The sequence below is a fragment of the Vulpes lagopus genome, chromosome 1 (assembly GCF_018345385.1).
Source record: "Vulpes lagopus strain Blue_001 chromosome 1, ASM1834538v1, whole genome shotgun sequence".
NCBI lineage: Eukaryota > Metazoa > Chordata > Mammalia > Carnivora > Canidae > Vulpes > Vulpes lagopus.
In genome coordinates, this window is record NC_054824.1 from 177,705,763 (window position 1) to 177,729,193 (window position 23,431).

Sequence of the window (23,431 nt, forward strand, 5' to 3'; positions counted from 1 at the left end):
TCCCTCTTCAACAGCCCCACTGACAAGTAGCCCAGTCCAGTGCTATTACTGAAACCAAGGACACGAAGTTCTCCACTGTACTGAACCTGTGGGAGCAGACCCAGTTCCTATGCTCTCTGCTCGCCAAGATGAGTGGGATTTGGGTCATATTACTTTATTGTCGTATGTTTGATATTGTAGTGGTTAAAGCCTCTGGGTTGTGAAAAAGACCCATCCTCACCAAGTAAGAGCTGCCTGGGAGCAGGAGCAGGAAAGAGGAATTCCCAGATTCAGTGCCCCTGTGCTGAAACCTACATCACACTGCCTGAAACTCAGACTCATGAGTGAGTCAGCAATGCCTTCCCTGAATGGGGATGGAAGGCAAAACAATGAGAACATCACAGGCCCAAGTCACATTGGGGAATCTCTGAATCTTAAGAGCACTCTTTTGAGAACATAGAACTGATTCCGCCGGAGCCTTTGGAGGGGATTCACAAGGTGTTCTTATTCCCCAGACCAAGCAGATGAGGCATATCTCAAGCATAGAAGACTTCAGGGTGGCCCATTTCCAGGTCTCATCATTTGAGGAGCCCAGAAGCTCTTTCTGATCTCTGTCCTAATTCCTCCTGCTTCATCCCCTTTCACCGATTCTTCAGTAGAGCGACTGCAGAGTTGGGACTATATTTTGTTTACCATAGTAGCAACAGTGCCTAGAAACATGGGTGATTAAAAAAAAAAATAACAACCAATATAGCACCAGTGAGAATAGACCCTGGTTGGGATGCTGAGCAGGGTCCAAGTGGAAAGGATCCTGGGTTTGGAAGTTCTAGGCTTGGCCTTGTGCCTAATTTGCTAGCTGACCTAGAGCAAATCCCTTGATCTCCTTGGACCTCAGATTTCTCATCTATGAAAGGGGGGAATTTGGATTAGAAGTTGCAAACTCATATGCCTACAGATCAGGCAATTACAGTAAATGAATGAATCCAATAGGGTGAGATAAAGCCCAATAAAGTCCTGGCTTTAACATGTGGATTCTGTCTAAATGAGCCTCTGTTGTCGGACGCAACTGCTGAGCCAGGCTGTCCAGAGCATTTGACTCTTCAAGAGATGCTGAAAATATGCATGTTTACGTGAAATCTCCTGGTGTTTAAAATACTGTGTGGGTCAAGCAAACATCTCTAAGCCAGTTCTACCCTCAGACTAGAGGACTAGAAGGGTCCTCCCAGCCTGAATTTTCTGATTCTAACATGTCTTCTAAAGAAAATCTTTAAGAAATCACGGTAGTTTTGGGGATTTCTTCCAATGCACAAGTGAATGCCTGTGTGTGGGCTCATGCTTGTATGACATAGGGCTTTTGGCTCCCTTGAAATGATGCTTTCCTGGTGGTCTTCCCCCCACCCCTCACACACACCTGCAGTGGACTGTTTGCTTGGTCTCAAGAGCCAAGCCCTGGGCCAAATGGGAGATGCTGCTTGAACTCATCAGCAGTAAAGAGCGGGCCACATTGATGAGATAGTCCTTCCCCTCATTAAGGGAAGAGCGATCACCAGCTAGAAGCTGGCTAAATCAGGCTTGGGGACCTGCTATCTTCCCAGGCTCTGCTGGTTATGTCCCTAACTGAACTGGCACTAAGAATCAAGTTCACATGATTCCAATCTGGAGTTCTCCAACACACCTGCACTTTCACCTGGGCTGGTGAAACTACCATGGTCTGGGTAGCTTAAGCAACAGAAATGTCTTGTCTCACAGTTCTGTAGGCTGGAAGTCCAAAATCAAGGTGTCACTAAGGTTGGATCCTTCTGAGGGCTCTAAAGGAAGGGTCTGTTCCAGGCCTCTCTCTCTGGCTTGTAGATGGTCATCTTCTCCCTGCGTTTCTTCACATCATCTTCCCTCTGCGTCTGTCTGCCTCTGTGTCCAAATTTCCCTTTTTCAATAAGGACACCAGTCATCATTGATTAAGGCCCACTCTAATGACCTCATTTTAACTGGATCACCTCTGTAAAGACTCAATGTCCAAGTAAGGTCACATTCTGAGGCATTGGGGGCTGTGGGATTTCAACATCTGAACTGAGAGAGGACACAACTCAACCATAACACCACTCTTTCATGGTCTCTGTCTTTGCTCTCAACCCCCAAACCTTAGTGCCCTGCCCTGCCTATGCCCCTTCCTACCTGTGACAGCTCAGTGCTTCAGGGTCTCAAGTGCTGGGACACAGCTCACTGTGAGCATGTACTCTACAAGGACTGGGGTTCACTGTAGTGGGGAAAGGAGAGGGAGCTCTCATCAAACAGGAGACATACAGGCCTTGAATTTCAGGTAATAACAGGAAATGTCACCTTATTCTGTGAGACACTGTCTACATGCTTTTTCTAGCCTTATACAAAAATTTCAAGTATTTATATATATCCCTCAGTAAGTGCCAAAATACTGCTCCAAATACTTTGTATGAGGCAAATTACTGAACTCCAACAACACCCCTTTGAGGTGGGTACTATTATTTACCGCATTGCACAGATAGGACCCTGAGGCCCAGAGAGTTTTGAAACTTTCCCAAGTCTGTATGTAGTAACTGAGGGAGCTGGGGTTTGGATCCCAACAGTTAGCTCCAGAGGCCATGCTTCTAATCATTACGGGATAACGATTGGAAAAGGTAGGAAATATTATTCTCATTGAATAGGAGAAAAGTGAGACCAAGAAGCCAAGTAACTCACACTTGGGTAAGAAGCAGAATAAAGGTGCAATTCCTGCCCTGGAAGCCATAGGGCTTCCCCCCACCCCGCATCCCCCCCAAAGGGGACCAGGTGTCCTGAGTCCCTGTTCTAGAATCCACTCACTTACTTACAGGCCCACAGGTAGTAGTAGCAGGGCCAGCCCTACTCTAAACCCTGATTTGTAGGTTAACTGTCTCCACACTGCAGGGTGACTATGGGGCACGAGGAAAGGGGAGGCACCCTTTGGGCTTCGATCTGACCTCCCAGTCGCTTCCAGGGTCCAAGACCACCAGCCCAGAGGCACAACGAGGTCCAGACCGAGTCGGGGAATTCTCTCGGCCCGGGGTTAAGAGCCCCAGAGCCGGGTGGGGAGGGCCCAACACCCCCCAGCACCCCCCAGCACCGCCCAGGAACGCGGAGTATCCCGTTTCCCGCGACCCGCCAATCCTAGCCGCGAGGGGGCGGGGCCGCACCTGGGGGGGCGGGGCCGGGCGGCGGAGGGGGCGGTGGCGTCCCGGGGCGAGGCGCTGACGTGCGCTCGGCGCACCTGGGCCGGGCAGGTAAGCGCCGGGGCGGGCAGGGGAGCGGCGCTCGGAGTCGCGGGCTGCGCCGGGCGGGCTGTTGCTTCCCCGGCCGCTCGAGGACAGCGGTGGCGCCGGGTGATCGTAGCTGGGGACGGGGTTCGGAGGTAGCCGGATCGAGAAGAGGTGAGGACGCTAACTTCTGAGCTCTAGCTTCGGAAGTGGGGGCGGGGGGGTGGGGGCGGTTGGGGACACACCCGCCCGCCGAGTTCGGGGTTAGGAACCTTGCTTTGGGGACAGCCTGTTTGGGGAGACCCCCTGGGGTGGGGTGGCTGTCGCCTGGCTTTAGGGAGCTCTGGGCGGTGCTAGCCCCGAAGTGGCCGCCCCCACCCCCGACCCCACACTTCGCTGTCTACCGCCTTTCCCTCCCTGCCCTCCCGGAGTGCGCTGCTCTCCGCCCCTACCCCTACCCCTACGCTGGGACCGAGCTCCGGCGCCTCCCCTCCTCCGGTCTTGCTCGGCCGCTGGCCCCGGTGTCCCAAAGAGGGAATTTCCCAGGCCTGCAGGCCCTTAGTCCTGGTGGGTGTTGGAGAAATGGGGGGTAGGGGCGGCCAGGAGCTTTAGCCAGTTTTGTTTAGTTTAGTTTCTTTTTTTCCCCTTGAGTTTGTTTAATGCAATCAGGCTCCTGCCTTGGGCCTGGGAGACACCCTTGGATTTCCAAGTAGCCAAGCTTGACGCTGGGGAGGGTGGCCCTGGGTGTGGTTGCTCTGGGGGTGAGGCCCTCTTCGCCTGAAGGGGATGGAGGGTGGGTGTGGAAAAATGGGGAAAGTCTCCTAGGCCCAACTGGAAAGGAGGCCCCGGGTGCCACTCTTTACAGGGAGCCTGCTTTGCAGTAGGGAGGTCATCTCTGTCCCAACCCTGCTTTCCTAGGGGATGTCAAAAACATCAAGCCCGGAGAAGGGAGAGAGAGGGAGAAGGTTGGTGAAGGCTGGTGCTGACCCAGGAGACTAGATTAGTTTGAGGTGTGTGCGTAATGCATGACAGCAGCACCCAGTACCTTGTGGTTCCCTCTCACCAGCCCCCAACTTCAATCCAGCAGGGAGGAAGGGCATGGGAATTATGGCTAGAGACTTGGAATTCACCTCCAAGCAGGGCTAAACTAAATGGAGGAAAGGTGGGGGAACTTGGAAGATGGTCTTCAGTTCCCTCAGTGGAAAGGGAAAAGCAGGACTACCTGGCAAGGGCATTTTACTCTGAGCCGAACCATTAGCAGCCCAATCTCGAATCTCGACTTTGAGGTAGTGGTGCCCCTGGAAAGGAATCTGGGCAGGGGCTGCAGAGGTGGCAGTGGAGGTTTTTGTAAAGGCCCTGCTCCCTGGAGTGGGTGTGAGAGAGAACAGTTAGTGCCTTGGGGAGGTTGAAAGTATCTGTGCTCAAGGCCCGGTGTGAGGGGAGTGGACGGGTTAGCATCTTTGTTCTTTCGCTGGGTAAGTACCTGTTGGAGACACAGGCCTTGAATTTCACTGTGATGGCCGCTAGCCTAGTTCTGTGGGCATTGAGATTTGGGTGATGAGCGTGTTTAGAAAGAGAACTCTGATTTAGGTGTGTTTGGGGGTGGGTGTCTTGCAGCCTCCTCCCTAGCCACTTCTTGGCTCTTCATGCCGCTGGCATCGTGTTAGTATTTTGGTTTACTCTCTTAGTGTGTGGAAGGAGGGACTTGGAAGGCAGGCTATGGTGGCAGGATTCAGTACAGCACACTCTGACTCAGGAGTGTTGGGTCCAGGCCCCAGATGAAGCACTTTTCTGTGTCTTAATTAACCAGCTATAAAAATAGGAATTATAAGAGTACTACTTCCAGATCATGAGGATGAAATCAAACATGTTAAATAAAAGTGCATATAAAAACTGTAAAGTTGGAACGCCTGGGTGGCTCAGCGGTTGGGCGTCTGCCTTTGGCCCAGGGCATGATCCTGGGGTCCAGGATCGAGTCCCACATCAGGCTCCCTGCACGGAGCCTGTTTCTCCCTCTGCCTGTGTCTCTGCCTGTCTCTCTTGCTGTGTCTCCTATGGATAAATAAATAAAAATCTTAAAAAAAAAAAAAAAACCTTGTAAAGTCCATGTAGTTATGAAGGATTGTTGGTGTCAAGGTCTTAGCAGCTGAGGGGCATCATCTTTTAAACCTATCTATATCTATCTGTATCTATACATATCTTTTATATGGCCGAGAAATGTCTTAGCTTCCTGTAGTTAAAAAAAATACTACTTGTAGGGGCGACTGGGTGACTCAGTTGGTTTAGCATCTACCTTCGTTCGGCTCAGGTCAGGATCCCAGGATTCTGGGATCGAGCACCTTGTTTTTTGGTGCTCCCTGCTTTGCTCCCTGCTCAGAGGGGAGTCTACTTCTCCTTCACCCTCTGCCCCTCTTCCTGCTTGTTCTCACTTTTTCTCAAATAAATAAAATTTTTAAAAAGAAATACAACTTGTAGTTTTTTTTCCATTTTATTGTAAATTGAAACATCATTATAGGAAAATGTGGATTATATACGAAAGTATATTTAGACAAGTATAAAATTCAGCCATAATCCTATCACAAGTAACCATTATGAATGTCTTGTTACTTTGGTATATTATTTCTTTTCCTTTTTTTTTTACCCGTGTGTGTGTATGTGCCATATGTACACAAGTGCATGTTACCTTACAATACACAAGTGCATGTTACCTTACAAGATGGAGATACTACTATACAGTCAATATTGTATGCTGTATTTTCTCCCTTAACCTCATGTTGTAAACATTTCCCCAAACCCAATAAAAATTCTTCAGACACCCCGTTAATGGCTCCTTAGTAGTGCAGCCTGTGAGTATGTAATTAAGCCATCTTCCTCTGTTATTTTGGTTGCTTCCAACTATTTCCTCTCTGCCAGTTTTTAGAGTCCTCGTGGTGGCAAGTGGGGGAGATCTTGGCGACTTTGAGAAGGTGGAGAGGGTTAGCAGCGATGGAGGTAGGGCTTGGAGCAAGGCAGGCTGGGGCGAGGCTGCTCAGGTGTAGTGCCATCTTGAGAGAATGCTGAGAACCCAGGGCTCTAGATCTTAACAATCAATCTCTCCGGGTGGCTGCTTCTCCTTCCCTAACACTATGTGCGGTTCCCTCTGTTGACCCGGTTGCTTTAATTTTTTCTTGATGAGCTGTCGATTAACGAGGATAAGCCCTTTTCTTCAAAGCCTGTGGTCCGTCAAGAAGTGGATTTCACATGTCTGACAAGCAGAGACATGGGACTTACCGGTGCTGCAATAGAAATTCTCAAAAGTCCCTCGTGAGATTGACCGATGTGCTACCTGGTGTCCTATTCGTCCTTCCCCTGCTCTATCCCCTTTCCAGTAGGATAGGACTTAAAGGTAGAACTTGCCCTTGGGAGGATATGCATTTCTCTCCTCCTTATAAGGTAAATGTTTTCCTCAGTTTGACTGATGGCTTGACTTGCTGCCCTACAAAACAACCTAAATGAGGCCAAGAACATGGGGGTTGGGTTTGGGGGGACAGCTGAATACTGCATGCCAACCTTACCTGCCCACTGTGAGCTGGGCTCCCAGGGGGAAGGTTTCAGTTGCAAGCCTGGTTAATTGGGTCAGAAGGCTCAGGTGAGAGCAGGTCCTGCCTTGCTCTTAAAGTGCCAGAAGCCGGGTTGGGTTTGGGTTTTCCCTGTTTGTTGGGAGTCTGGCAGGGGAAGGAAGGAAGTGGTATTAGGAGCCACCCCCTCAGCTAAGCTCCTCTGAGTGGGAGCCTTCAGCTGACTCAACTGGTTTGGTTTCTGAACTGTGATCCAGGTGGGGATCTTCCTGGGTGGGAAGGTGACTTATTTACCTTCCTTTCCTTGGGCCACTGTGGGGCTCGAGCAGTTCCAGTGTGGATTTCTTCAGGGAGTCTGATGAAAACCGTGTGCTTTCTAAGCGACATTAGTGCTGGACACACAGTAGCCGAAGAACACGTTATTTGTTGAGTGAATGCGATTTTGCTGGCCTCACCTTAGGTAAAGCACGAAATGAGAACACCAAAAAAAAACCTAAACACAACATCCAAAGCAAATAGTTCTGTAGTGACCAGTTTTTCCTCAAGGCACCCAATCTGGGCAGGCCTTTGTCTGCTGCTGTGAGTGCTGGCTGTTGCCGAATGTTATCTGCTATGCCCGGGTATTTTTATGAGAATCAATTGCAGACTTTACCCAGGCCGGCTCCTGCAGCCAATGGGTTCACTTTAGCCACGGTGGGGGAGATAAACAGACCCAGGTGGAGGAGGCTGAGCAGAGAGCAGAACTTGCCATGTGATTGTATTTAGCAGTCCAGGGTTAGGAGCTGTAGCATTTGATTATTCTAGGGCTCCTGAACTTTTCCAGACTCAGGTGCAAGGAAGGGTCCTCGGAGCCTTTGTCCCCTATGTTCCCAAGTCTTCTCCCAGCCACTGGATTGTCCTGTGGATAACCAACTCAGACACCCTTTTCTTGGTACAGAGTCTTTGGCTGACCCAGAGAAAGGAAAGCTGACTTGAGGCCCCGCTCTCCGGATCCCTGTGGATACATTGCCTGTTCATCTCTGTAAGTGAGGACTTTGGAACCAGGACCCACCCCTTGCCTACTTCTCTCTCACCATGATTGTGTCATTTCTTACTAAAATATTCCCGTTCGCCTTTCATGGTCTAAAAAGAGAGTACGCTTCAAATTCTTGCCCCTATCTTTGCTGTTTCCATAACATTTTTTCTCCCTTCTCCTGAGATTGAAAAGAGCAATTTCACTTCTCTTCCAAAGTCCTTGGTTTTTCAGGAAGCCTGTGCTCCAGCGGGAATGACATCATCTTTTTTATTTTTCTGCTTCAGGATTTAAATAGAAGAAATGTGATCTACTTACATGATAAGTCTGATTTGGCTAGAACATGAAGTATAAATGGCTTTGGAATGAGAATCAAAAGAACCTTTTAACCTCTTTTCTTTTCTTCCCCACCTGGCACAGTTTATTCCCATATTTAGTTTCTTTGCTGTAATCTAATGAAACTGTAGCTCTATCATACGGGAACAGTGGCTGGGAAAAGTTCCCAGAGGCTGGCCTAATTCTCCTGCTCTCTCCCTCACTCTTTACCCTCCCCCACCCAGATCATGGCCCTCCACCCCCGCAGAGTTCGGCTGAAGCCCTGGCTGGTGGCCCAGGTGGATAGTGGCCTGTACCCTGGGCTCATCTGGCTACACAGGGACTCCAAACGCTTCCAGATTCCCTGGAAACATGCCACCCGGCATAGCCCCCAACAAGAGGAAGAAAATACCATTTTCAAGGTAAAGCACTTCTTCCACCAATCTGACTTGCGATGCTTTCCAGTTCCATCAGAACTTTCTGGGATTTTTGTTGTTGTTGTTCTGTTTTCTATTTTGGCACAAGGAATATACTACATCCAAAACGCTGATGCATCAGAATGTTTATGAAGGGGGTGCCCAAACTTAGGCATAGTAATTTCTCTTGCTGGGGCATGTCTGTAATGTTTGAGGCTGTTTATTCTTTCGTATTGGTTGAAGGTACTCAACTCACATCCCAAAAGATCCAGGTGCAGTTGACTAAACTGGAAGTGATTGTATTGATGTGGTTGTTCCAAAAGTTCCTAGGGGTCAGCAGATGACTCTCACTCTTCATTCACTCAGGGCTCTTGCTATGAAGAGAGGTGCTTGGGCCTGGGAATGACTCTCCAGACCAGGACAGAACTACTGAGTGTTAGCAGGCTCCTAACATAACCTGTAGATTGGGTGTAGAGGGTCCTCTGAATGTTTTTCTTTTGATATTAAAATACCTTGCTCCATCCATGACTTCTGCTTATAAATTAAAGGTGATTTAGTACAAGTTTTTATTCTACAAGTATGTTTTCTTATATAAAAAATAGCTCTGATATGAGAATTGTTTTGTTTAGCTGAAAACAAGATTGAATCATATGGCATTTTACAAAATTTAGTGAAGCTAGAGGTTGGCCTAAGAAGTAGGTGAGAAGCTGGTTATGGGGAGAGGTGTTATGTGGTTTGTAACTCAGGACCCTGTGTCTCTGCTTCAGACCAACTTCTCGGTGCTGGTGAGCCTTCCATCTTATGAGTCGCTTTAGTTTCTGCATCCCCAAGACATGAGGTAGTAAATTTAGTCTTTTCTTCCCCCTATAAGCTGGAAGCTAGAAGTGAAATCCAGTCCCTACCCAGATTGATGCCTCAGGTTCTTGCTGAGCTTGGATCGGAAGAGGTGGGCTCACTCCTCAGAGGAGGCAAGCCATCACAGAGATGTTTTCCACCCAACTCAGTTATGTCAGGTATAGATGCAAGAGGTAGAAGAAATATTGGCCTGAGATCATTTAGGAAGAAAGTAAATGAGTGCTTTTAATTTTAAAACAATTATATGAAAATGATAAGGAAAACATCTGTAAGCCAGACTCAATTACTGAAGTTGGGATCGAGAGGGGCATGGGCCTGCCCTGGCTCAGCTGGCCTCTGGTTGTGGCCTTGGTCTGAAAATGGATTTGCTGTTGGTGGTTGAGGGTGGCTGGCCATGGGGGAAGAGGCTGGTTCCTGAAAGCCCTGCTCACGAGAGTGATCTGTGTGCTTAGGGCTTGAGAAAAAGGTGACTGCAGGAAACTTGTTTTATTTATATCTGTATCTCTGTTTGTGGAATGCTAAGGGGAGGGCCTTGGAAGTCAGGAGAAGAGTGAGGGTGCTTTCACAGATCCCAAGCTCTGACAGGCCTTGGGCAGGATATCTGGGGGCGGGAGGGGAGCAGAGGGACACTAGCATTAAATGCTAGTGCCTGCATTTAAGTGCCTGCTCTGTATCCCGTGTCCATGATCTAATTATCGGCAACTCGGTATTACTCTCATGTTGTAGATGCAGAGGCTGAGCCTCTGAGGAGCTAAATAACTTGCCAAAATCACACAGCCAGTAAGGGGTGTGGTCAGGATTTGAACCCAAGCCTATCTGCTACCCCATTCTGACTGCGAGTTGGAGGACCTGGTTTCAAATCCTACTACTATCAGTTGCATATATGGTCTTGAGCAAGTCACATAATCTCTTTGGGCTTTAGCTTCCCCTTCAGTAAAATGGGGATGAAACCAGTCTTACCTGCCTCACAGGATTGTTGTGAGAATTGAGTGAAATAATGTTTGGGGAGGGACTAGTGAATTACCATTTCTGGAAGAGGAGTAGGGACCTGCACAGTGACCTGAGAGTCAGAAGCAAGACTCAGAATGGGTTTAAATAAGTCATGTTTATAAATCACACTGATTGCCATGTGGTGGGTACCTCCCCCTGCTGCAACAGCCTTGGGCCCTCTGCACCATCTTGAGTGGGCCCTGAGGGGGAATGACTTGTGTTGTGAGCAAGAAGCCGGGGTTGTGGTTCTGGGTTAGTCTGGCTGTTCTCCATGGAGGGACAGGGGTTTAGGGAGCCACAGAAATATGTAGACCTGTGCCAAAGTCAGCATAGCCCAAGCCAGCTGGGTGGGGCCAGAGTGGGAGTGGGCACAGGGGATCAGATAAACGGAAGGGAAATGTGGTGAGGTAGCAGTCAGGTACCACCAGGTGCAACTGGAGATGTGCTTCTCAGATACTGCAGACCAGTGAGGATGCAGTCCCTTGTAGGGAGCTGGATGGAACGGTGGCTGCACAGCCACATCAGGCAGCACCACTTTGTCAGACCTCGTCGTTCTCTACTGCAAAACAAATGCAGCTGCCCCTGTCTTGAGGCCATGGTAAGAAGTGAGCCTGAATCAGAAGAGAAGGATTTAAATTTGTATTGGCAGAAACTTCCTCATGATCCATCAGGCTCTGGGGGATAGGGACTGAGGGAGATCAGCGAGCTCAACAGATGGGGCAGAAATTTTCCATTTCAGCTTGAGGTCAGAAGCAGAGGCAGGGGTTGGGACTGGACAACGTGCTCTGTTCGCTTGAACAAGTTTGGGGTGTGTTTCCTGGTTTTGAGTACTCTGCTAATGACATCTCCCTTTTCTGCATCAGAACATAATGTCCTGAAGAAAGCATAGAGATCTGAGAATATGTTAGCAGTGGGGGGGAGTGGATATCCTGGGAGCAGAAACCTACATGCCTTTAGACCTGGAAACTGAAAATCAGAGAGGAGGAGCCAGAGTGGCTTTAGCTCATGCCACTGGGCCCTGGTGTTTGCAGCAAAGTATTTCCAGTGAAGTGGGACTTTGAGGAACTAGGGAAGGGAAGGAGGTGTGGGTTGACTTGGACATGGGACTAGCTGAATGAGGCCCTCCGCCTTTAGCTGAACTCCCAGGGTATGCTTCCTGCCCTCCTACAGGCTATTATTTTTCTACACTTGTTTTCTACAATTACTTATCCATCAGACTGAAGAATGTAGAGGGAGGGAACAGCAAGGCCAAACTCTTCATATCACATGCCATCTCCCCTTGTCTTATTATATAAGTAATTAATGTCAAATATGCCCCCCACCCTCCAATTACCTGAAATCCTGCTATCCAAAGTTACCATTAGCATTTTAGTGTATACAGTGGATGCTTGAACAGCATGGGTTGGAACTGTGCAGGTCCACTTATTTATTTTTAAGTTTATTTGTTTAAGTAATCTCTACACCCATCGTGGGGCCCGAACTTGCAACCTGGAGCTCAAGAGCTGCAGGCTTCTGACTGAGCCAGCCAGGTGCCCCTGCACTGGTCTACTTCTGTGATTTTTTTTTTTTAAATAAATACAGTATCGTAAATTATATTTTCTCTTATGATTCTTTTAATAGTATTTTCTTTTCTCTAGTTTACTTTATTGTAAGAAGATAGTATATAAGATACAAAATACATGTTAAACTACTGTTACCAGTAAGATAATTAAGTTTTAGAAAGTCAAAAATTATATATATGGATTTTTGATAGTGCAGGGGTTGGTATTCTGACCTCTGTATTGTTCAAGGGTGAACTGTATTTTTTCCAGACTTTTCTTTATTTTCAACCCTTATTATAGCCATTCTTGACAGGTGGTGCTGGCACTGACAGTTGAGATAAGGCTCCTCCTTTCAAAAGATTGTGTTTGCATATGGCTTAATTACCCTCAGGCCCTGCCTGGCCTGGTCCTGAGGGTGGTGTTTCTTCCTACAGGCTCTGTAAGTTGGGTTCAGATGGCGGGGCAGTCAGGCAGGGGTCTACATTGCATGTGTGTCTGTGTGTGAGAGGGTGAGCACACATGGTAGTGTTTCTGGGCAACAACAGGCATTCACTGCAGTTTCCTGTTCCTCAGGCGTGGGCTGTGGAGACAGGGAAGTACCAGGAAGGGGTGGATGATCCTGACCCAGCTAAATGGAAGGCCCAGCTTCGCTGTGCTCTCAACAAGAGCAGGGAATTCAACCTGATGTACGATGGCACCAAGGAAGTACCCATGAACCCAGTGAAGATATATCAAGTGTGTGACATCCCCCAGCCTCAGGGGTCGATCATTAACCCAGGTGAGGCCCCAGCTGCTGGGGGGACAGGTGGACAGTAAGCCCTGTTTTGGGTTGGACTCTTAAAGAGAGAATTGACTTGAAAATTGCTTACAAAGTTTAAGATTGGTAAAAGCAAGAAACTCTTCTCCTAAGAAGGACCCAGAGAACAAAAGATGTAAAGTCAGCAAAGTCTCGTTCACTTACGGGAATAGTTACTAGCCTGACTGCTTAAAGCATGAGAAAGTAGAGGGAATATAGAGTCCTACTGCAGGAATAGCTTCCTGTGGGACTCAACACTGAGAGGAGAGGCCAAGTAGTTTTAAAGATGGAGGAATTAAAACTTAGAAGGTTTGAGTTCTGAACCTTGCTCTTATCACTTTGGTCCTTGTGGGACATTGAAGCAAGTCATTTGAACTTTAAGCCTCAGTTTCTTCAATGGCAAAATCTGGGCTCTCATCTTTCCTGCCTACTTGAAAGACTATTGTAAGACTCAATTGACATGACATTTAAGAGCTATTAAGTTCTCTCTGAAAATGTTGGGTGAGTGATTATTTAATTTGTAGGATACTTTCTCTAAGAGAATACCACCTGATCCTATTTACCTAACGCTTAGTAAATACCAAGAGCTAAATAATTAAGACTTGTTCTCCAATGAATCTAGTGAGGCCCTGCCAAAAGGGAAGGGTCTGTCCTCACATTATACTTACAAAGTGGAGAAGTTGGCATCCTTGAGTCCTTTAAAGGGATGCTAACATGTAGCAAGAGGTTTACAGTAGGAATTAAGAGATTTCCCGGGAAAGGGATAGGGTCTGCAACTCCTACATAGAGACATTAGAGCTCAGTAGGAGGAGTTAGAGCCAGAGGTTAATACACCTTTGGTGCCCACTCCTTTTGGCTAGGGCATTGAGGGTACACACTGAACCCCAGGGAGTGTCTGTACTAATGGTACCTAGCATGTACAATGGATCAGCTGCAAGGATGACCGTGCAACCCCAGGGGCTCACCTGTGGGCTTATGTGTCTGTTTCTTGGTTAGGATCCACTGGATCTGCTCCTTGGGATGAGAAGGATAATGATGTAGATGAAGAAGATGAGGAAGATGAGCTCGATCAGTCACAACACCATGTTCCCATCCAGGACACCTTCCCCTTCCTGAACATCAATGGTGAGTGGGAGATGGTAGGTGGTACAGAAGAATGAAGGGGGTGGAACAGGCTTTGACTTTGTACTGCTGACCTCTCAGGCCCCACTGCATGGGGAGCAGTGACCATGCCCTATAGTCAAGCTGCTGGTCTATTAGCAAGTAGAGGTCATAGACAAGGGAACTTTGCTGGTCCAGTTATCCCAGTGGGCAACTTCCAGGCATAGAGAACATCTTCTGAATCTTACAGATAATTCAGAGAAATTAAACATTTAAATTAATTCTCAATCCCACATACAAATACATCAGTTATCATAAATTTCACTGATTTCCTTGAGGCCAAGTGCAGATATAATTTTGATGGATAATAGGCAAACTCGTCCACTATTTCCCTTGTTATAAATTTCGTGTCACTTTCTTAGCAGGGTCTACTCTGCTGAGGCTATATCATGGGGGAACTTGTAGTTTCTACAGCTCTTAATACTAAGCTTTGATAGAATTTATCTGCAAGAGATGTTTTGCTGCTTTTATGGACTTTTTGAATTCAGTATCTCAGGAAAAATGAGTGGAGAGGTTGGAAGGTCACTGTGACAGAACAGGCACTGATTCTTCCATTGCACATTCTAAGGATGCTCAAACACAGGGTGAAGTGCTCTTCAGCATCTTCACTTGAACTGTCCACTGAAATGCTCCTAGTCTAATGCCATGCATTAGTTGAGAAGCTTGTCACTGCCTTTTTAGTTCCATCTGGCTGCTATGGGTCAAATGAGACACTTGTGCCACTTAGAAAATTTATCAAGATGATTCCTTTGGGATTTTGGAGTACCTACTCTAGATGATTCCCTTACCTTTGAGAATCAGGAAATGACTCTTATTACCTGTCCTCTTGCCCTCCTTCACTTAACCTGCCATTTATGTCTTTACAACCAAGTGATGAGTAAAGAAAAATATCATTGAGCTATTTCAGGTCAATATTGCCACATGCTATATTCCCACTTAGTGATTTTGAGTTGGATATCTCATATCTGGAAATATGAGATCCTTTCCCAAATCTTTGGCTGACTCGTTGTTATTTTCACCCCTTAAAAGATGCAACCTATTTCGAGGATCATGATTTCCTGTTTCTGTTCATATTATACTAAAGCTAATGTTGTATGGCCTTATGTTATGGGTTGCTTTGGATCATTTTTGGGAAGATGTGGGACATCTTAAAAAAGTAGGAGGGCTCAGTCAGTTGGGCATCCAACTCTTTCTCAGGGTCCTGGGATAAAACCCCAAGTTGGGCTCCCGGCTCAGTGGAGAATCTGCTTGAGATTCGTGTTCTCTCTCTTTCTCTCTCCCCTCCCCCGTCATTTGTGCACTTGCTTTTTCTTTCTCTCTCTCTCAAATAATAAGTAAATCTTTAAAAATAAAAAGTAAAAACAAAAAAGTAAACTAGGTACATAGATTTAACCAGACTTCTGCACAAAGGGTCAAAGAAACATTAACTTCTATGATTTCAGAGCTGTTGGGGCAGAAGAAGAATTGTTGAAGAATAGATGCCTAAGAAGTGAGGCTAGAAGGAGAAATCTGTAGACTTTGGAGTGAGCCAACTTTGAGAATAGCAGGAAAATAGGATGGGTATTTCATTTTCTTTCTTAAAAGCTTTAATCAGATACTTTTGAATAAGTATTGGTTTTACATGGTTTAAAATTCATAATGGTACAAAAAGGTAATAATTGCAAGGTTTTCCTTCCTTTCTGTCTCTGAACCCTGTTCAGTTTCCCTGGAGGAAACTGATCTTTTCAGATTTTTGGGTATCCTTCCAGATGTTTTGTGCATGTAAAAGTATTTGTTTTTAATGGAATTTCTATACTCTCAAAGCTAATCAGCTAATTCAATTAAGTTCATTTTATTTTATTAAGATTTTACTTATTTATTCGAGAGAGGAGAGAGAGAGAGAGAGAGAGAGAGAGAGAGAGAGAGAGGCAGAGACACAGGCAGAGGGAGAAGCAGGTTCCATGCAGGGAGCCCGATGTGGGACTCGATCTCGGGACTCCAGGATCATGCTCTGGGCCGAAGGCAGACTCTCAATTGCTGAGCCACCCAGGCGTCCCAATTAAGTTCATTTTAAAGAAGACATCCAATTTCTATTTGATTGCTGGAGTCACAATCTGCAACAGGGAAACTTTCATTCATGTTCATTCTCATTTAACCCCAGAAAAAACTCACATGTCTGATAATCTTCAGCAAATGCAGGTTTTATGGGAGAACTAATATGATTAGGAAGTAGAAGCAGGGGAACTGTATTTCTTATTGTGTGTGTGTGTTAGTTGTGGGGATCACTGATGGGCTGCCACAATGAGTCATAGTCCCGTGTTTGGCTCTTATCTATTGACTTTGTTGGGTTTTAGAGCCCCAATCCAGGTGATGTACATGCGTGGTGCCCCTGCCCGCTCACCCACATCCTTCTGTTCTAGGTTCTCCCATGGCACCAGCCAGTGTGGGTAACTGCAGCCCTGAAGCAGTGTGGCCCAAAACTGAACCTCTGGAAATAGATGTACCCCAGACACCTATACAGCCCTTTTATAGCTCTCCAGAGCTGTGGATCAGCTCTCTCCCAAGTAAGTGAGACTTAATCTTTCTAGCTAGGTCTCCAGCTCCTATTCTAGTCCCTTCCCTGCCCCACCTGCTGCTTCTATTTCTTTGCCATGTATAGAATAGCTACCTGTCCTATAGGCAGCCTCTGTGTCTGGTTCCTGGTTGACCAATGAATCATCAGGGAAGAAGTGAAGAAACATTAGTTCACGTCTGCTTGCCCAAGGTGATGCTGACTGGTTGTAGCTCTAGGTTACTCACCTCTTAGGTGGGTGTAAAGCCTAGGTTAATCAATTTGGCTAGGGGATCTGGGCACAAGGCCAGTTGTGGAATAGGAAGATTAATGGCCATGGATTTGATCAAGAAAATTCTTCTTGGATTTTGAGGGGATTTTGGAAGGGAGAAAAATCTTTCTAAATTGAACACAAATTGATCTCAATGAAGAATCAATGTCACTGTCTCATCTCCCTTTCCACACTATACATGGTGGTAGTAGGGATAGGATGGGGATGTGAGGGCTAGTATTTTGTCCAAGAGGCTAATAGCTTTGATCGTCTTACAGGGTTCATTTGAGACCTGATGGGTGAAAATTTACTTTGCCGTGAACTGTGTCCTTTTATGGTAAATTATTAGAACAGATCCACAGTGTGTGCTGTGTAATTTTCATAAAAGACAAGATGGCTTGGCATTTTTCCTTATTCTTCTGGTTTCTTTAAAGACGAGACCCAAACCAGATACCTTAGTTTTTGGGTCCTTCTAATGCCACTGATGTGAAGACTCGGTCAGTGTAAATGAGGGACTGGACCCAGAAGTTTGCTTGAAGAAATTCTAGCACTTAGGGTGTAATGATTAAACAGATAGTATATGTGGACCTTGAACTGTCTGCTTTTAAGGCAGTCTTTTGAGTGAGTATTCCAGGGATAGGCTGAGGTCTTCCTTTGTTGTAGGAAGAATAACTATGGTAGTGACCTTCCTGAATGCTAGCTGAAAAGTGGCTTGATCTTGATGGACTTGCATGAGTCTCAGGGATAGACAGGCAGAGCATTAGAGCAGGATTCTCACTGTCCTCTCTCAACTTGCAGTGACTGACCTGGACATCAAGTTTCAGTACCGTGGGAAGGAATACGGGCAAACCATGACTGTGAGCAACCCCCAGGGCTGCCGGCTCTTCTATGGCGACCTGGGTCCCATGCCTGACCAAGAAGAGCTCTTTGGTCCTGTCAGCCTGGAACAGGTCAAGTTCCCAGGGCCAGAGCATATCACCAATGAGAAGCAGAAGCTGTTCACCAGTAAACTGCTAGATGTCATGGACAGAGGACTGATCCTGGAGGTCAGCGGTCATGCAATTTATGCCATCAGGCTGTGCCAGTGCAAGGTGTACTGGTCTGGGCCATGTGCCCCATCACTTGTTGCCCCCAACCTGATTGAGAGGCAAAAGAAGGTCAAACTATTTTGTCTGGAAACGTTCCTTAGTGGTAAGTCTTTTTTCAGAAGGTTGGTGTCTGGGAACTTCTCCCTAGAAGTAGGTTTTCCACCTTACCTACCCACTTTCCTGGCTCTGCAAAGATCTTAATAAAAAAAAAACTCATGGACGAAGTGAAGGTAGAACAGAACCTTAGTTCTGAAAAATGAAAGTGGCCTGGGCAACAAAGAAGGGCATTCCACTCTAAAGCTATGTACTTGGAAGCTATTTTTAGGTTGGTTGTGACTCTTTTAGTGACAGAAGAGGGAGACAGTCTTGTCATTACTACCAAATGCCACTAATGCCACCTTAACTTTGGAAGCTGAATTCATCATAATCAGCAAAACATATACTCTTCTCATTTGGGAAATATCAGAGTGGCAAATTCAAGCAGACAAATTTAGGGAGAACACTGAGATACAGATTTCACAATATCAGTTGAACCCCAGGTCTAGTTTAGTGATGTCCAATAGAACCCTCTGAAATGATAAAAACGTTCTCTATTTGTGTTGTCCACAACAGCCCACATGGAGCTAGTGAGCACATAAATAAATGTGACTCATATGATGAAGAAACTATTTAATTTTAATTAATTTAAATGTAATAACTACATGTGGCTAGTGGCCACCACACTGGACACCATAAAAGATGGTATTTACTGAGTGGATATGGAATGGCTCCAGTACACCAAATTTGCTCTTCCACCTTCTACAGATCTCATTGCCCACCAGAAAGGACAGATAGAGAAGCAGCCACCATTTGAGATCTACTTATGCTTTGGGGAAGAATGGCCAGATGGGAAACCCCTGGAAAGGAAACTCATCTTGGTTCAGGTGAGGATATGAGGATGTGTCAACAACTCTTAGCCTTTTTACGAATGCGTCAGCCTCTAGGACTAGGGTTGTGCTGAGCAAAGATCCATCAGCCGATGTGCATTTTAATCCCACCAGATAGAGTAGCAGACTCAAGCTTTGTTTAAGAACCAAGTAGGTCCTATCAAAGTAGGATCAGGCTGGAGCACACAGGGTCCTCATAGTAGATGCTAGGTTTAGTGAAGAACTTATCTTGCATTCTCTTACTGACATTTGAGTCTTGGCTGAAACCTAACAGGATAGGATCCTTTCCAGCTCTTTTAGAAAAACCTTTTGAGTTACTTTTAAGGATGTAACCTTATTTTAGTAAGTGGCAGCAAGACCACTTGGGTTTGGTCTATGGATTGTAAAAAAAGATAGTAATGTGGGTAAAGATGTAATGTGGGTAAAAGTCTCACTAAATAAGCAGCTATTTAGGCATGTGATGTGATGAAAGATATAGGGTCTTTGCCTTCATTTGAACCAAGGTCTAGAGTGAACCTTGGCAAGATGGTCCAGACAGATAAAGGCATACCCTGTATCTAGACATAAGAGTTGGGGGCTTCCCCAGGGCCTCACTAACCCTTTCTATAATCTTGAGTCCCCTCTGCTCTTTAAAAATACCTTTTCTTCAGTGGATACCTGTGTGCTCTGTGTCCTGAACAGGTCATTCCAGTGGTAGCTCGGATGATCTACGAGATGTTTTCTGGTGATTTTACACGGTCCTTTGACAGTGGCAGTGTCCGCCTGCAGATCTCAACTCCAGACATCAAAGATAACATCGTTGCTCAACTGAAGCAGCTGTACCGCATCCTCCAAACCCAAGAAAGCTGGCAGCCCATGCAGCCCACCCCCAGCATGCAACTACCCTCTGCTCTGCCAGCCCAGTAATCATGAATGCCATCTTTTTTACAATATTGTACATATATTTTTTATTATTCAGATTTAACCAGCTTCAAAACCTCTTCTTTCTAACAATGTTAGTGGTCTCCAATTCTCCACATATCTGGCTTTTGAAGTTGATTTAATTTATGGAAAAATCACCCTTCATATTCCCCCTTTCTTTTTTAAACCTCCCAATGTTAGTGTAAAATAGTAGGAGATTTGGCCTGGGACTTCAGACACCAGCATTCTAGCTGCAGCTCTGCTTCAGTGGTGTGACCTTGAACCACCAAATCATTTAACCTCTAGGCTTCAGATTCATTATTGTAAAATGAAGGGGTTGGAACAATGCCTGAAATAATGCCAGTTAAAACTCTGACCTGATGACTTCATTCTACTTGTACAAGGCAAAACTGCCTGGAACAGAACCCTTCTGCATTGTTCTTGCACCACATTTTTTTCTTGCTTTCATTAAAGTTCCCTCAAGCGCTGATTTGTCCAACATTGATCTCCGTTTGACCTGTTCTGCTAGTATAGTAAGCTGGCTCCCTGACGGGGTAAATGAGAGGGAGGAGAGCTGGCTGGTTGCTTAGGAACCAAGCTTGATATCTAAATAGAAATAGGTGCCAAAGTCTGAAAGTCACCTGGTCCGTGGAGGAAAAGCTCATAAACTGAGCTCCTAAAGGCAATCTGTCAACAGAAGGCCCAGGGATTCTGCAGTTGGTTGTCAGTTGTTTCCCTTGCCACCAAATAACACTGTGCATGTGGTAGATGAGAGTATGTAACTCAGTGGTACCTTTCAGAGAGGATAGAGCTCTTTCTTTTTCTTCCTTGAGGAAGACCCGGGAGTGAGCAAGGTATGCAGGACAAACTCCTCACTAAAAAAGGGGTAATTCCTTCTTGTTTGGGAATTTTTCCAGTGTTATTATCATTTGGATTTTTTTTTTTTTTTACAAGAGTGAATGCTTCTCCCTTCTTGTGGAGGTAGCTGGGTGTGATGATTGGTTGTAGAACATTGCAGCTACAGCTGTCATAGACTGGTCTTATCTATTAACTTTTGCTCAGTGTCTGACCTTTCTGCCTTAAAAAAAAAAAAAAAACTTAAAAAAAAGTAGAATTTAAACTCCAAGACCTAAATGGAAAACAAGATGTTAATCTCTAGTTGCAGGCCCCTAATCCTTTTGAATACTGATGCCGATCAGTGCCAGGCCGTTGTAAGAAAACCCATGTCTAGTGTGCTACCCTTGAACTGGGCCATCCGCTACTTGCTACTGAAGTTGAATTAGCTGAACACTGAGGCTAGCTTCAAAAACCATAAGCTCAATTCAGTTACAGTTGACAATGGGACTTATTTAGAATGTGTAAGCTGTGGTTTTAGGGTCTCTAAGTCTCTACACTACTGTGTAAGTAGTGGGATCTGCTGTTACTAAAATATGACCAGGAGAAATCTGGGTAAATGCCAGGTGCTCAGCTGGGGGCAGAAGTTGGGCTTGTAGAGACCAGGAAACATGCAAGATATAGAAGCTTTATATATATATTTTTTAAGATTTTATTTATTCATGAGAGAGACAGAGAGGCAGAGACACAGGCAGAGAGAGAAGCAGGATCCATGAAGGGAGCCCGATGTGGGACTTGATCCCAGGACTCCAGGATCATGCCCTGGGCAGAGGGCAGGCACTCAACCTCTGAGCCACCCAGTCGTCCCAAAACTTTATATTCTTTGGTCATTTTGAGCAAGTAACGTGAAGGATTCATTTGGTGTCTGCTCACTCTGTAACTGCACAGCTCAAAGTTAAAAAGAACTCACTGTAGGTAAGTTGGGAGGGCAGCTGCTAGATCTGGGTAGTCCTTCTCCCTTATGATGGGAGAGGCTAATAGCCACGCTCTCCTTCTTGATGGGGGCCCAGATAATTTGAGCTGGCAAAGTGTTGAAGATTGTATTCTTAAGGGCCAAGAAGGCTCACACACTTGTAGTATGGGACTCTAATGAAAAGTTTACAAAGATCCAGAGGAGTGGAGGAGTGGTTTTATGTAGTCCTCATTAAAGAGCCCAGTTTCTTCCAAGGTTTTTTTTTTTTCTTTTAATAATTTTCAGAATGCTGGGAGAGGAGCCCTTGGGTGGCTCTGTTGCTCTGTGTTAAGTGTTGGATTCTTGATTTTGGTTCAGGTCATGATCTCAGGGTCATGAGATTGAGCCCCACATCTGGCTTCATACTCAGTGGGGAGCTGCTTGAGATTCTCAGTCTCCCTCTTCTTCTGCCACCCCTTCTCCACACCGCTTGCACACTCCCTAATAATAAATAAATCTTAAACAACAACAACAACAAAAACCCAAAAAAAGAACCCACAAAAAATGCTGGGAGTGTGCATGCCGGGCTGTCCACTGGTCTCCCTCAGTATTCCTTCTCTGGTTCTCATGGATAGATAGATACCAGGTGCGGTTTCTTCCTTGGAGTGTTATCTCCTTTGCTGGCTGTATCACACAGACTCTTGGTGTGTTCTACTTCCTTGCCTCCACCTTGCTTAAGAGTGGAAAGGGATTTGGATGATGCCATTACCTCTTCTGTTTGTTCTCCGCCAACCTGGATTAGTTCAGAATGAAACCAGAACACTACGGATAAATTGGGAGGGCAAGTGCTGGATCTGGGCTTGTCCCTTTCCCCATATAATTAATTAGGCCTCTGTTTATATGTCCCCATATCGTCCTTTCTCAGAGTAATCAGTCCCCTTGCAACTGTTCAGCATCTGTGTCCTATTTGACCCCAAACTCCCTGAAGGTAGGGATGGTGTGCCTTGGACTTTGCTGCCAATGTCTGCTACATGCTCTGTTCCCAACTAGAACTGATCCTTGACCACCACCACTTGGCACTGCTACAGGCTCACTTACGCTAAGTGTTTCTTGATAAACATAGTACAGTACGGCAGATGTATTTTCTTAAGATTTTTTTTTAACGTTTTCTCTTTCCCTACGTTACCTTATTGTAAAAGAATACAATATACGATGTTGCTCTAACAAACGTATGTGTTGCCTGTTTATATTATTAGAAACGCTTCTGGTCAGCAGTAGGGGATTAGTAAAGTTCGGGGGGGGGGGGGTGGTGGTTAAAAGTCCTATTCAGAGTTTCTACTGTGGGGGGGGGGGGGGGGGGGGCACTCCCTACCACCCGCGGTTGTGCAAAGGTCAACTGTAATTGGTTCTTCGAATAAATGAATGAACTGAATGAAGTCTTTCATTTTATAGACTTACTGCTAGTGACCACGGGAAAATAAAATAAATATGGGGGGGGGGAGGCAAAAAAAAAAAAAAAGTCGTTTCTAGTTTGTGCTTCTGACTCCCTCTGCGGGAAGAGTGGGTGTTAGGCCGGGAGCTCCCTCCCTCCTTCGGGGCTGGTTCCACCTTCTGAGGAGGCACCGACGTGGAGCCGCGAGTGACACCCCCAGCGGGGGAGCCCGCAGTTGCCTCTGCTCTGCCCACGGAGCAATAAATTCAATAAACTCAATAAATTCGGGCCATTTTCTCAGAGGGGCTTTCTCTGCCTCTGAGGTGTTAACCCTTAAGGGGAGTAACACCTGGTTCTTACCTGACTGAAAGCCTCCGCCTCTCTGCTCGGTTCTGACGTGGAATCAGAAAACCGAATTCCTCGAACTTGAGCACCGTCAAGGTGTTCTTTTTTTTTTTTTTAATTTTTTCTTTTTCAATCTATTCCGTACGTTGTGATACGGACACACACAATAAATGTGAATAATACTCGAGTATTAATAATACTCGCGCCCTTCACAGCCTGCTCGGTTAGAGAGGCCGAGTCCTCTCAGATTGAGCATTTAGGCGGTCGAAGCACGCAACCAACTCAC

General features: G+C 46.0%; 1 protein-coding gene across 2 annotated transcripts; it reads left to right on the forward strand.

Moving 5' to 3' along the window:
* Positions 1-3,195: 3,195 nt before the first annotated feature.
* IRF6 (interferon regulatory factor 6) lies at positions 3,196-20,070 on the forward strand. Of its 2 annotated transcripts, none has more exons than XM_041757780.1 (9): positions 3,196-3,251; positions 7,719-7,802; positions 8,354-8,530; positions 12,484-12,688; positions 13,703-13,831; positions 16,267-16,410; positions 17,467-17,859; positions 18,561-18,679; positions 19,364-20,070. In XM_041757780.1, the coding sequence occupies exons 3-9, from the start codon at positions 8,357-8,359 to the stop codon at positions 19,586-19,588; spliced, it is 1,389 nt and encodes a 462-aa protein (XP_041613714.1). In that variant the 5' UTR covers positions 3,196-3,251; positions 7,719-7,802; positions 8,354-8,356; the 3' UTR covers positions 19,589-20,070. The 2 variants fall into 2 exon arrangements, with proteins under 2 accessions (XP_041613714.1, XP_041613712.1); XM_041757778.1 differs by lacking the exon at positions 3,196-3,251 and adding an exon at positions 3,258-3,398.
* Positions 20,071-23,431: the final 3,361 nt, after the last annotated feature.